At 58.8% G+C, this 12,146-nt stretch overlaps 3 protein-coding genes across 9 annotated transcripts in view; 2 read left to right on the top strand and 1 right to left on the bottom strand.

Annotated features, from left to right (window-relative positions):
* MYRF (myelin regulatory factor) overlaps positions 1-3,117 on the top strand; it is a 31,847-nt gene extending 28,730 nt beyond the window's left edge. For all 7 annotated transcript variants that reach the window (XM_070427206.1, XM_070427208.1, XM_070427204.1 and 4 more), the window contains 2 exons: positions 563-637; positions 846-3,117. In XM_070427206.1, coding sequence (XP_070283307.1) covers positions 563-637; positions 846-926 — 156 coding nt within the window. In that variant the 3' untranslated portion in view covers positions 927-3,117. The remainder of the gene's footprint in view (positions 1-562; positions 638-845) is intronic.
* Positions 3,118-3,670: 553 nt separating this feature from the next.
* On the bottom strand, positions 3,671-7,006 carry TMEM258 (transmembrane protein 258). Its single transcript, XM_070426362.1, has 4 exons — positions 6,940-7,006; positions 5,043-5,152; positions 4,380-4,516; positions 3,671-3,777 (listed from the first exon to the last, which is right to left on the bottom strand). Exons 1-3 carry the CDS (start codon positions 6,940-6,942, stop codon positions 4,390-4,392), a joined length of 240 nt encoding a protein of 79 aa, XP_070282463.1. The 5' UTR covers positions 6,943-7,006; the 3' UTR covers positions 3,671-3,777; positions 4,380-4,389.
* A 286-nt stretch (positions 7,007-7,292) lies between these two features.
* Positions 7,293-11,891, top strand: FEN1 (flap structure-specific endonuclease 1). The gene is made up of 2 exons (XM_070426361.1): positions 7,293-7,402; positions 10,000-11,891. Exon 2 carries the CDS (start codon positions 10,014-10,016, stop codon positions 11,154-11,156), a length of 1,143 nt encoding a protein of 380 aa, XP_070282462.1. The 5' UTR covers positions 7,293-7,402; positions 10,000-10,013; the 3' UTR covers positions 11,157-11,891.
* Positions 11,892-12,146: the final 255 nt, after the last annotated feature.

Here is a 12,146-nt window from a genome sequence, read left to right as displayed (position 1 = left end):
CGCCGTCCCACAGAGGGGGCAGCACAAGAAGCTGGGGGAGAGCCCGGCACGGCGCTCAGGGGCCGCCTGGCTCAGGCCTGGGCACACGTACCGCCGGGTCGAAGCCAGAGCCTTGGGTAGGAGCCGGGCCCGCTGCCTGCCGGGCCTCACGCTGCCCTGCCAGGGAACTCGAGTGACACAGCTAGGTTTGGGGTCCAGCTCTGCCACGTGTCACGAGTGGTTTTAGGCAAATAACTTTCCTCACCTGTCAGCAGCGCCGCCTCCTTGGGCTGTAGGGAGGCGGGTAAATGAGCTACTTCCATGTGCCCAGAGCATGGTGGGCAGGAGGGAAGGTAGACGAGACTGGGGGGTGGGGGGAGGCAGCTGCGGACTTGTGGGCACTTGGCTCAGTGAGTGGCTGCCATCGTGCCCAGAGCAGACCCTGCTCCCTCCCATCGCCTCAGGGATGCATTTCCTTCCTAAACTTGCCGCAGAGCCCGGGCGCTCTCTGCGTTGGCCACGGAGCGGAGCGCTGGTGAGGATGGCGGCCGGGCCTGTCCTGACCCCTCTCCCCTCTCCCCAGGGCACTTCCCACCAGTGGCCAGTGACCATCCTGTCCTTCCGTGAATTCACCTACCACTTCCAGGTGGCGCTGCCGGTGAGCACAGGCCCCTGTCTCTGTGTGGGGCTTGGGGGAGAGATGGGGCTGGGGTGGGGGTGGGGGTGGGGGTGCGGGTGCAGGTGCAGAGCTCAGGGCAGGACTTGGAATGGTGTTAGGCCATGTCAGCGGGGTGGGGGCGGGGGGGGGGGTGCCTCCCCCCTTGCAACTCCCAAACCTCATCCAGTCCCTCTGCCCTTCCCCCCAGGGCCAGGCCAACTGCAGCGCGGAGGCCCCGGTCCCGCTGGCCACGGACTACTACTTCCGCTTCTACCGCCTGTGTGACTGAGCTGCCCTCCGAGGCAGCCGCACGCCAGGGCCCGGGGCCCCGGGCGCCCCTCCACACTGGATGCAGTTGTTACACTGGAGCCTGTGCCGCCAGCTCTCCATCCGCGGGCACTGCCCCGGCCGAGCTGGGCCTGGCCTCTGCCTGGGACACTGGAAGTCTCACACTGGAGCTGCTGCTCTCGCTGGTCACTCCTGGCTCCCACCCGGGACCCTCTGTCCCGATGGCGGTGGGAGGGCTGGCTCCAGGGCCCGGAGCCCACCCGCTCTGCCACCCCATTGGAGACCAGGAGCTCCCTTTGGCCCTCGAAGACCTGCCTGCCTTTGAGCTGGGCGGGGGCTCGGGTGGAGCCTTGAGACTTGGCTGGGACCATGCACCAGTGGAGGGCAGACAGCCCTCACCCTCGAAGCTGCTCCCCAAGGGGTGGCCAGGAGGCGGACTTCTGGGGTGACTGTTACGCTGGACTTGCACTTGGAAGCCTGAAGTGTGGCCCGGAGGTCTCTTCTCCCTGAGCTTGGCTCTGAGCGGATGGGAGAGACTGACCATGTGCTATGGACACGTAGTGCCTGGCCGAACCAGGGGGCCAGGGGGCCAGGTAAGCCTCGGAGCCTGGACCCTGGAGTGCCCTGAGGGGAGTTCCTGTGAGCTTACGGTGGTGCGGGCCAGGCTCACAGTGGTGTCAGGGCCCATCGTTCTCTGGGCGGAGGAGCAGGAACCCTTGCGAGGCAGCAGCAGCCGCCTTGGCGGATGGGTGGATGCAGGTAGCTTTCGCTGTCATTAATACTAAACTGCACTGCAACCAGGACGGGGTGGGGGGACGGTGATGGGAGCCCAGAGGGGCCAGACGCTGGGGTGACACTTGCAAAGACAGGACCCCGGCTTGGACCTGTCCCAGTGAGACACCCGTCCCACTCCTGACCACCCCAAGACTGGCCGCTTCCCCCGTTCTTAGTTTGCTGGGGGCCTCGTCTCCCCAAATTAAGGGCAGGGGCTCAGGTGAGGGCAGACGTCTTCTCTCAAGTGCGAGTTCATCTCCGTGGGCGCCTGCAATGCTGAGCCACACCTGGCTCGTGGAAGTGTGGGACTCATTTAGCCCTGACATGGTTGACAGGGGGACGGGGCTGCCCGTACGTCCTTGCTCTGTGATGGTCTGCACCGTTTTGGGAACCAGGCCTTGCCACTTACCTCTCATTCTCAGCTCTGAATGGGAGGCCTTAGTGTGTGTGTGTGGAGGGGGGTGGGGGGGCTGAATCTTGAAAAAGCCTAGGAACTGTGGGTGGGCCCCCTTCTGCTGTGATCTCAAAGCACTTGCCCTCAGGATGGGGAGACACCAGGGGGTGGGGGCTAGTGGGGATGCTGGGCCACTTGGCCCCCTCCCATGTGGCCCCACTGCTCATTCTGACATCGGAATGACATGGCTCTCACACGGTGCGGGCCAGCCTCACTTGGGACTACTCTCTCACCTCCCGTGGGGGAACCTCCCCAATCGCCTTTAAACTGCTCCGCCTCACTCCTTGTCATGATTCTGGGGCTTCCTCTGGGGCTGTGCTCACGGACTGCGGCCCCTCAGTCCTTAACTGGAAACTGACCCTCCACTGCCCCCTGGAGCCCATCTGGACAGCACAGCCCCAGGCCGGTTGCAGCTGGCTGTTTCCATGTCTGGGGTAGCGGGTCCCCGGTGCAGGGGTTGGGGCCAAGCAGGGGCTCCGAGCTGCTAGAGGGGGGGGTCAACGTTGGACCAAAGTTGCCTTAAGCCCAGTCAAGTGAAAGGGCGTCAGGGGAAGGGAGCGGGCCGCCTGCTGGCAGCTGCCGGGCCGGTGCTGGTGAGTGGGTGCCGTGGCTCCGTGCCCTACCTGGGGCCCAGCAGCCATCTCCCTTTCTCTCCCCTGTGGCCCTTATTCCTGTAGCCACTGGGCTAATCTCCAAACTTCATGCTGTACATAGGGCTTCTCCATGCACGAGACCCCGGCCCTCTTTTATCTTCCATAAAAGCCTGCGTGTGCATAGAGCGCCCCCTCCCCGCAACCCCGTTCCCGCCCGAGCTTCGACTCATATTTATCGTGGACCAGCTCTGACTCAAGTGGGCAGAGGGAGGCAGCCCTGGGCCTGTGTGCTTCCTGTCGCCTGAACGGTTCTTTCCTTCTGAAGTACATGCACGTGTATAAATAAACGAATAAATGCGGTTTGTATCTGAGCTTGCCTCCCCGTCTCTGAGATTGTTCTGGTGGGAGGTGGGGTCGCCTCTGGGGCTGGGACCTCCTGGATGGACTCTCTGGGGTCCCACAGCCACATGGATGCTTTACAGCCCACTGTCCTTCTTAGCGTCAAGCAAGGCTTGGACACAGGACTCAGCAGGCCCCGTCCCTGGCCACACCCCAGGGATCTGCCTGGCCTGGGCCAAAGGTAGGCACCCCAGGGAAAAGCCGTTTTAGGGGACAAGCTGAGCCTTCCAGGGCTCCCAGCCCAGAGAAGAGTGGCTACACCTGGGGCAGGGGACGGGCCCAGGGCAGGCTTGACTGGTGCAGGTCCCTGGAGAACTGTGCTCTAGAAACCACGGGAGGGTGGACCTGCTCCTTCCTGTCCCCAGGGAAGCCTTCCCACGCCCCTTGGCCCTCAGAGGGGGAGCAGGCACCCAGCAGCAGGAACCATCGGGCAGGCAGAGAGAAAAGGGAGGGGCTGGACGGGGGAAGTCCGGTAGGTCTGGGCACCAGCACCCACTCCACCCGCAGAAGGAGCACCAGACGAGATGGCACACATCTGCCTTTATTGTGAGCAGCAGGCGGGACACCTCCAGCAACAGTAAAAAAAATTAATGTACAAAAGCAGGGATTCGGTGCAGCTGCCCGGCTGGAGCCTGAAAGAGGAGAGAGGTGTCACCGTGAGACCACAGATCCTCATTTCCACTCTCTGACCGAGCCCCGTGCTCGGGGGGCAAGGGCTGAGGGCACAAGCCGTTGAGGCTGAGCCACCAGAGCCAATTCTCATGACCTGTTTGGTGGATTATCCGCAGCACAGCTGTTTGATTTTCTTTCCTCACTTAATCAGGGTTTATTTCAGTGGCCGAAACATTCCTAATCGAAACAGTACTCCTTGCAGCAAGTTTTAAGTCCCAGCCCCCGACCCCCTTTGGGCCACTCCCCGGCAGTCTCTCCAAGGTCCTGGCGTGTGAATGTGAGAGTGTAATGCACAGCCCTGGGCAGCCTGCGCCCACAGCCCCGGGCAGTACACCCCAAAGCCAGGTCGCGGCCCCGGGCAGTGTGCAGAATTTGGGAATGACAAAGCAGGTCACACTTGGCTCAAATCCCCATTAGGAGCAGGGAAAGGGGCACACGTGTCTGGTGTCCCTATCCATTCTGCTGAGCCCGTCTCCATGAACCCAGGGTCGTGCGGGCCCGAGGACGCCCCTGATGTGGGGGGTGGGGGGTTTCTCCAGCGTCCCACCCTGTCAGCTCTTACCCGTGGGAGCTCATACGTAGATGCCAACCCAGAGCAGCAGGAAGAGGAACCCAAAGCCCATGAAGAGCGAGGCCACCAAGGAGATGAGCAGCTCCTTGTAGATGTCCCGCGTGTACTTGGTGGACGTGACCTCATAGCTGGCGAGACGGTTAAGGAGAAGCTCAGGCACGGCCTGCACGGAGCAGGAGGCATGGCCACTGCAACTCGGGGAGCAAGGCACGGCTACGGAATTCTGGGAGTTTTGTCCGGCTTCGCGCAGCCAGGCAGAGGCCAAGAGAGACCCGGGCTGGTGCTCCATGCAATCCCTCTACTACCCAGGAGGAAATGAGGCCCGAGGGTTAGGTACTTACCGAAATAAACGGTGGAGCTGGACTAGTCCTCAGACCTCCTGGCACCAGAGGGCACCCCTTCATCTACTCCCCCATTTCCTCTACTCCAGCCGGACCCTCTGTTCACTGTCCTAGGCATCTGAGGAGCAAACCGAACTCACCGGAACTTGAAAAATACGGCCACACCCCCACCTTGGAACAGCAACGGCCTTCTCTCAACCTGCCCTCCCCACACCAGGGAAACGTTGGCAGGGCGTGTGCACCCAGCATGGCTCCTGCCTCCGTCTCCCGCATCACCAACTCCGGCCCCCCCGCTGCTCAGCGGAAAGGATACACGAAGAACCAGGCGGTGAAGAACATGCCAATGGCCAACAGCACCACGGTCAGATGGGGGAAGACGGCGGGGTTCACGGGGCTGGTGTACCTGCTCATGGCCTCGAGCTCCTAGGGGCACAGAGGAGATCAGAGCCAGGAAAGAATCCCCCGGCTTCAGCCTGGGGGCCGAGCGGGGCCGTCAAGGAGCCCCAGGCCGCTGTGACTGCTGACAGCTTGCCAGCCTGGGGAATGTGGGAATCCTGCACCAAGAAGTGATGCCGCTTGGGGGTGACAATCGCATCTGAAACTACGGCGGCACGGTGTCATTCCACAATTAATCAGAAGTCAGAGGCTGGGACGCCGAAGGTGGCTGATTAGCTGCGGGTCAATGAACGGCCCCTAACGCTTTCTGAGGCAACTGACCTCTATGGGGAAAAAAAATGTAATGAAAGGTATGAACTCCCCACCTGAGATAAGCCACATGTAAGAAAAAGCCTGGCCCCGGCCGGGTTGCTCCATGGGTTAGAGTCTCGTCCCGGTATGCCAAGGTTGCGGGTTCGATCTCGGGTCAAGGCACATAAAAGAACCAACCAATGGGGGCGGGGAGGGGAGAGATGAATCAACCAATGAATGTATAAATAAGCGGGACAACAAACTGATGTTTCTCTCTCTTAAAAAAAAAGTTTTATGGACCCACATCTGTCTGTGGACACTGGACTGGTACCCAGATCTCAGCCTCTCCTTCTGCGTTATCCTATGTTATCATGGAATCTCAGGGTGATCTCAGCCTCTCCTTCTGCATTATCTTATGTTACTATGGGATCTCGGGGTGATCTCAGCCTCTCCTTCTGCATTATCCTATGTTATTATGGAATCTCGGGGTGATCTCAGCCTCTCCTTCTGCGTTATCCTCAGGGTCTATAGGCAGAAGACACCAGTTAAAATCCTGTCTCCACTGAACAGCACGCGCCTCCGTCGAGGTGTCACAGTATCTCAGTGTGTCTGATTCAGGAAAGATGACAGATGTCCGAGCGCCCGGCTCCGGCCTGGCCTAGGACAGTGGCTCAACAGGTGTTTGTCCCCTTCCCCGAGGTCAGGGGCGATTATGAGGTCACGCCCAGCAGGGAGGGGTGTGAACACACAGGTCTGTGCGGTCTGGCTTCCACTGTCCAGCGCAGCCAGCGCTTCTAAATCCCTGAACAGAACAACTCCGGGGAAGCAGACTGACCCCGTTGTTCCAAGAGACACTGGAATTCAACTCGTAAACATTTACGCCCCCCCTCCCCCCCCCAACACAACAAAGACAATGGCTGCCTTTTACGGGCCTCCGTTGGCAGGCCCCGTGTTTGGCGCTGGGAATACAAAGATGAATAGACGTTGTTTCAGGGCGGGAGGCCCGGCGGAGGGGGGTCGCGGGGAGGCGTGGCCGCGGGCAGCGGAGCCCAGAAGGGCGCGGCACGGGGCTTGCGCGGAGCCGGTGGGCGCCCCCGGGAAGGGCCACCGGCCGGGGGTTCGCCAAGCTCCCCGGGAAGGCGACGTTCGCCCCAGGCCTTGTCGCATGAGACGCGCTCGGCCGGGGAGAGAACGGCTTGGTCACAAGTGAGAGGGATAAAAGCGCCAAGATAATAAAACTGCACCTCGGGGCGGGGGGTCAATGGGGAAAAGAGGGGACATATGTAATACTTTCAACAATAGAGATTTTTCTTTAAATGCACCTCACGCCCCCCCCCCCCCCCGCCCCCTTAAAACGGGCGAGATCAAAACCTCAGCCTAAGGAGTCCATGGCCCGAGCGGGAGGCTGTGGGAGCCTGGATCCCGGGCCTCCGAGGCCTCCGCGAGAGAAAGGGGTGTGGGGCGGGCCGAGGGCTCCTCACAGCCCTGTTCCTAACTCCCATCACCCCTCTCACCCCTCTCACCATTTTGCCGGGCTCTGGGTAACCTGCCACTCCGCCACCGGAAAAACACGTCGGCAGAAGCCGGCGCGCTGCTCGGCCGGAAGAGGAAGCGGCACCCGCGCGCGCGGCATTGTGGGACTTGTAGTCCGGCTGTTTCGGGTGCAGCGGGAGCTGGGGCCAGCGAGGGCCTTGGGTGGAGTGAGGGCCAGCGGTGGAGCAGGGTGAGGAAGGGTCGCCGAGGGAGTGCGTTCACCTAGCCGGGGCTGGTTGCCGTGAGGGAAAGGCGGGCCGAGCGGTCGGGCCTGCACTACGCTTCCCAGGAGGCTGTGCGCAGCGGCGGGTCACGTGACGGGAGCGCGGGCTTTGGAAGGCGGTGGACCAAGAGGCACCCGCGGGCGAGCGGAGGCGAGAGCGGGACGGAGGACTGTGCTGGGCGACACCGCGCCAGCCGCTAGCTGCCGAGTCCTCGCGCCCCCAAGAACAGGTGAGACCCCCTGGGAGGCGTCCCCGAGAGCGGCGGGGCCTGCGGTGCGCTGGACGCTGTCGAGGCCGGCTCCGCGCGGGGCGATCGCGGGTGCTGTCCCGCCACTTCCCCGCTGTGGGACGAGAAGCTCTGAGCCTCTTTATTTAGAAAGAGGAGAATAACTCCACCTCCCGGGGTCGTGCGTGTTTTGACTGAGATCCTGAGGAGAAGCAGTTTTAAACCTCCTCGTGGAGACCCCGCCGCTGGGTGCTGTGCAGGGTCGCAGGTCGCCGGGCACGGGCCTCCTGGGGGCCCCGGCGGCGGGGGGTTGGGAACCAGAGCCTAGACGGTGTGGTGCCCGGCGAGGTGCTTGCACTTCACGAGAAGGGACGCCGCCGGGTCGCTGATGCTTTTCGAAAGGACCTGGGAGGGGGGAGGGGGGCCGTTGGAAGGCCTGGTGGAATGGTTCGCCGGGTGTTGGACACAGACCGCCCGTGGGTACGTGATGACACACACAAAGCTCTTTTAAGTGGATGAAAGGACACGTTTGGATGGAAGGAGCAAAAATAATTATGAGAGTGGTGTTTTTTTTTTAGGTGTGAAGAGGCCTGAACCACAACCCAGGGCGGGGTGACTAGGTCAGGGCCTGGGTGGGTGGGAGCCTTGGAGTTCCCGTTGGGGACTCGGTGGTGGAGTTCCCGTTGGGGACTCGGTGGGGGACTCGGAGGGGGAGACAGACCTCCTGGCAGCATCGAGGTGGGAGCGGGCGCTCCTCGGTGCTGCGTGTGGGAAAGCCGTCACTCCCATTCTTAGGGCTGCTGTCTGCGTCGGGGTTCTCCCGGAAAAGAACAGATAGATGCATAGCACAGGGATCTGTAACCGGAGGATCCGTGGGCCCGCGCCGCCTGCCACTGCTTGAGCCCTTTAAGCAGAGACGGATTGAATCATATATGAGCGTGTATTCCAATCCTGCCAGCGGTATGGGGAGAACACAGCAGGTCAGCCACAAAGACCTCTGCACCCCCCAGAAGCCGCTGCTTACATTGGTCCACGGTGGAGTAGCCAGCTGGGCGGGTAAGCCGGCTGGAGGTGTGCAAAGGCCTGCAAGTGTGCAGCAGGGCTGGGGTCTGCAAAGGGCGGGCGATTCTGGTTTCTGCAGCAAAGATGTTCATCTTCCCACGATGGGGAGGGCGGGCTGCGTTGCCTGGTGAGCACCCAGGTCCCACGAGCGACTGCCAGCCCGGTTAGAACGTGCCTTCTTGACTCAGAATAAAGCAGTCACAGTAAACAGAGCATGATTAACATTTCTTACAATTCCAGCTGGTTCCCCAGCCTTCTGTTTCTGCCCCTATCAGAGCGACCTGAAGAGACTTACTTTAAGGAATTGGCTTAGGCCGTGGTTGGCAAACTGCGGCTCGAGAGCCACATGCGGCTCTTTGGCCCCTTGAGTGTGGCTCTTCCTAAGCCTTAGGAGCACCCTCATTAAGTTCATAACAATGTACCTACCTCTATAGTTTAAGTTTAAAAAATTTGGCTCTCCAAAGAAATTTCAGTCGTCGTACTGTTGATATTTGGCTCTGTTGACTAATGAGTTTGCCGGCCACTGGTTAGGTGATTGGAGGGGTAGGCAAGTCCAAAATCGCAGGGCACGACCTTCGTTTTTGCTGCTGAGGTTGTTCAGATGAGTTGGATGAGACCCCTGCCACACGGAGAGCAATCTCTCTTATTTATTTAGTCAACGGATTGCAGGTGTGAGCCTCATCTACAAAAATGCCGTCACGGCAACACCTGGATTTCTGTTTGGTTGTAGCCTCGCCAAGCAGACACGGAACACTAACCATCACGGCTGCTTAGGGGAGAAAGGCGGAGGGATGATTTGGGAAAGAAGTGTGGTTTTCACGTATGGCAAGAAGATGGGCAGTCATGTTTATTTCACCACTTTACACATTCAGCTGTAATTGTCTCATCTCACCTTTGCCTAACCAGTTGTGTGTGTGTGTGTTTTAATTTAAAGAGATTTTTAGAGCGAGAAGAAAGGCAAGAGGGAGAAACATCTATTTGTTGTTCCACTTATTGATGCATTCACTGGTTGATTCTTGTGTGTGCCCTGACCAGGGATAGAACCTGCACTGCAGCCTTGGCTTATCTGGATGATGCTCTGACCGACTGAGCTACTCAGCCATGGCCCTAACCAGTATTTGCCTGTCCCGCGGGGCTCAGGTCTGCCCTTCTGGTCCCTGGACTGCTCAAGTTGGGCCAGGCACACTCTGGATTTTGCAGATGATACGGATGCAGATGTCTGCTTAGCCCCTATGCGTGCTAGTTCTGTTGCTGCTTTAGGCACAAAATATTGAGTCCCTTAAGGACCTCAACAGCGTCTTATTCCTCTTAGCACCCAATTTAGTTCCACTCAGGAAGCCTTAGTTAGTATTGAATGGAGTTCCTTGCCATCTTTTCATCTTCTGCAGTGCTAACTTGGTTTCCTTTTTGTTGTGTTAAATTTGTTTAGCTAAAGGCATGACAAATTGGTGAGATAGCACCAATATAACCTTATTATTATTATTATTATTTTTTCATCCTTCCATTTCCTCCTTGTGTTACTTGCCTTTCTTTCTCAGCTGTCCCTCCTGCTATGGGCATTCAAGGCCTGGCCAAGCTGATCGCTGACGTGGCCCCCAGTGCCATTCGGGAGAATGACATCAAGAGCTACTTCGGCCGCAAGGTGGCCATCGACGCCTCCATGAGCATCTATCAGTTCCTGATTGCTGTTCGCCAGGGTGGGGACGTGCTGCAGAATGAGGAGGGCGAGACCACCAGCCACCTGATGGGCATGTTCTACCGCACCATCCGCATGATAGAGAATGGCATCAAGCCCGTGTATGTCTTCGACGGCAAGCCACCGCAGCTCAAGTCGGGTGAGCTGGCCAAACGCAGCGAGCGGCGGGCCGAGGCGGAGAAGCAGCTGCATCAGGCTCAGGCTGCTGGGGCCGAGGAGGAAGTGGAGAAGTTCACTAAGCGGCTGGTGAAGGTCACCAAGCAACACAACGATGAGTGCAAGCATCTCCTGAGCCTCATGGGCATCCCGTACCTCGATGCCCCCAGTGAGGCAGAGGCCAGCTGCGCAGCCCTGGTGAAGGCTGGCAAAGTCTACGCTGCGGCCACGGAGGACATGGACTGTCTGACCTTCGGCAGCCCTGTGCTCATGCGGCACCTGACTGCCAGCGAGGCCAAGAAGCTGCCCATCCAGGAGTTCCACCTGAGCCGGATTCTGCAGGAGCTGGGCCTGAACCAGGAGCAGTTTGTGGACCTGTGCATCCTGCTGGGCAGTGACTACTGCGAGAGCATTCGGGGCATTGGGCCCAAGCGGGCCGTGGACCTCATCCAGAAGCACAAGAGCATCGAGGAGATTGTGCGCCGACTTGACCCCAACAAGTACCCGGTGCCAGAAAATTGGCTCCACAAGGAGGCCCAGCAGCTGTTCCTGGCGCCGGAGGTGCTGGACCCGGAGTCTGTGGAACTGAAGTGGAGTGAGCCGAAGGAAGAGGAGCTCGTCAAGTTCCTGTGTGGCGAAAAGCAGTTCTCTGAGGAGCGAATCCGCAGCGGCGTCAAGCGGCTGAACAAGAGTCGCCAAGGTAGCACCCAGGGCCGCCTGGAAGATTTCTTCAAGGTCACCGGCTCGCTCTCTTCAGCTAAGCGCAAGGAGCCAGAACCCAAGGGATCCGCTAAGAAGAAGGCAAAGACTGGGGCGGCAGGGAAGTTTAAAAGGGGCAAATAAATGCGTTTCCCTTCGTTATACCTCCTTGACCCCGGAATACCTGCTTTGTACCCTCAAGAGCTAGTGCTAGTGAAACCTGCGAGGGGCAGGGAGGGGATTGCATTGCTCCCCCAGGACTGCCCTTCTCGGTAGTGCTTTTCCCTTTTTACTTGATCTTGTGGCAGGAAGGCCACAGAGGTACTCTGTTCTCTTCTATTTTAGCTCAGGAAAATAGGCCAGGCTCACACCACCCTTCAGTCAACTTAACGAACACTGAACCCACTGTTACATAAAAGCCATAGCAACAAGTGTTGGAGGGAGAGGAGATACATGGTGGAGGCGAAAGACTGAATGGAGAGGATGTCCTCGCCGGCCAGCTGTTAGCCAGTGATGGCGGAGCCAGTCTGCACTTTTCTCTCTGGTTCAGCCTGGACCCACCCTGAAGGAGAGCCAGCAGGAAGACTCGGTCTAAACAGATAAGAAGAGCTACTGAGAAATGACAGGCGGCGAGCTGGAGTCCCTGGAGTTCGAAACGTGGGTTTCACTACTGGCTGTGTCTCTCGGCCGGGCAGAAACTTGAACTTGCTATGTAACTTGAATCTTTAGTTAGTTATTCAGAGGCATAAGGTGGCTTAGTTCTCCTGGCCTCTCTGAGGCAGTCAGCTGAGTTGAAACTTTGGGATAAGATGCTATTGTCATGTGCTATTTTTGTTTTAAATGTATGAAAAAAAAAAAAGTCAATAAAAGTAGGCAGAATATAGTGTTCCTTTCATTCCTAACATAACATGCTGGAATTGTACCCTACTAACAGGTGGTTTGAGCGTGGCCACAAGGTGGCGCTGCGCCCCCACTGAATGGCTAAAGGAACTTGGGCGGTAGGTACTTCAGCCATTTGGAGGATGCCAGTTTATCTTGCTGGGAACAGTCACCAGTTTTCCAACTACTGTGTGAGATAAAGGGACTCCTTTGAGAAAGACTCACTATTTAGTCAGGGGTGGGGACCCTTTTTCT

The sequence above is a fragment of the Myotis yumanensis genome, unplaced genomic scaffold (assembly GCF_028538775.1).
Source record: "Myotis yumanensis isolate MYYU_CA2020_CCGP unplaced genomic scaffold, mMyoYum1.0.hap1 SCAF_10, whole genome shotgun sequence".
In the NCBI taxonomy this organism is placed as follows: Eukaryota; Metazoa; Chordata; class Mammalia; order Chiroptera; family Vespertilionidae; genus Myotis; species Myotis yumanensis.
The sequence above is the reverse complement of the archived record's forward strand: the minus strand, read 5'-3'. Positions and strand labels throughout refer to the sequence as shown.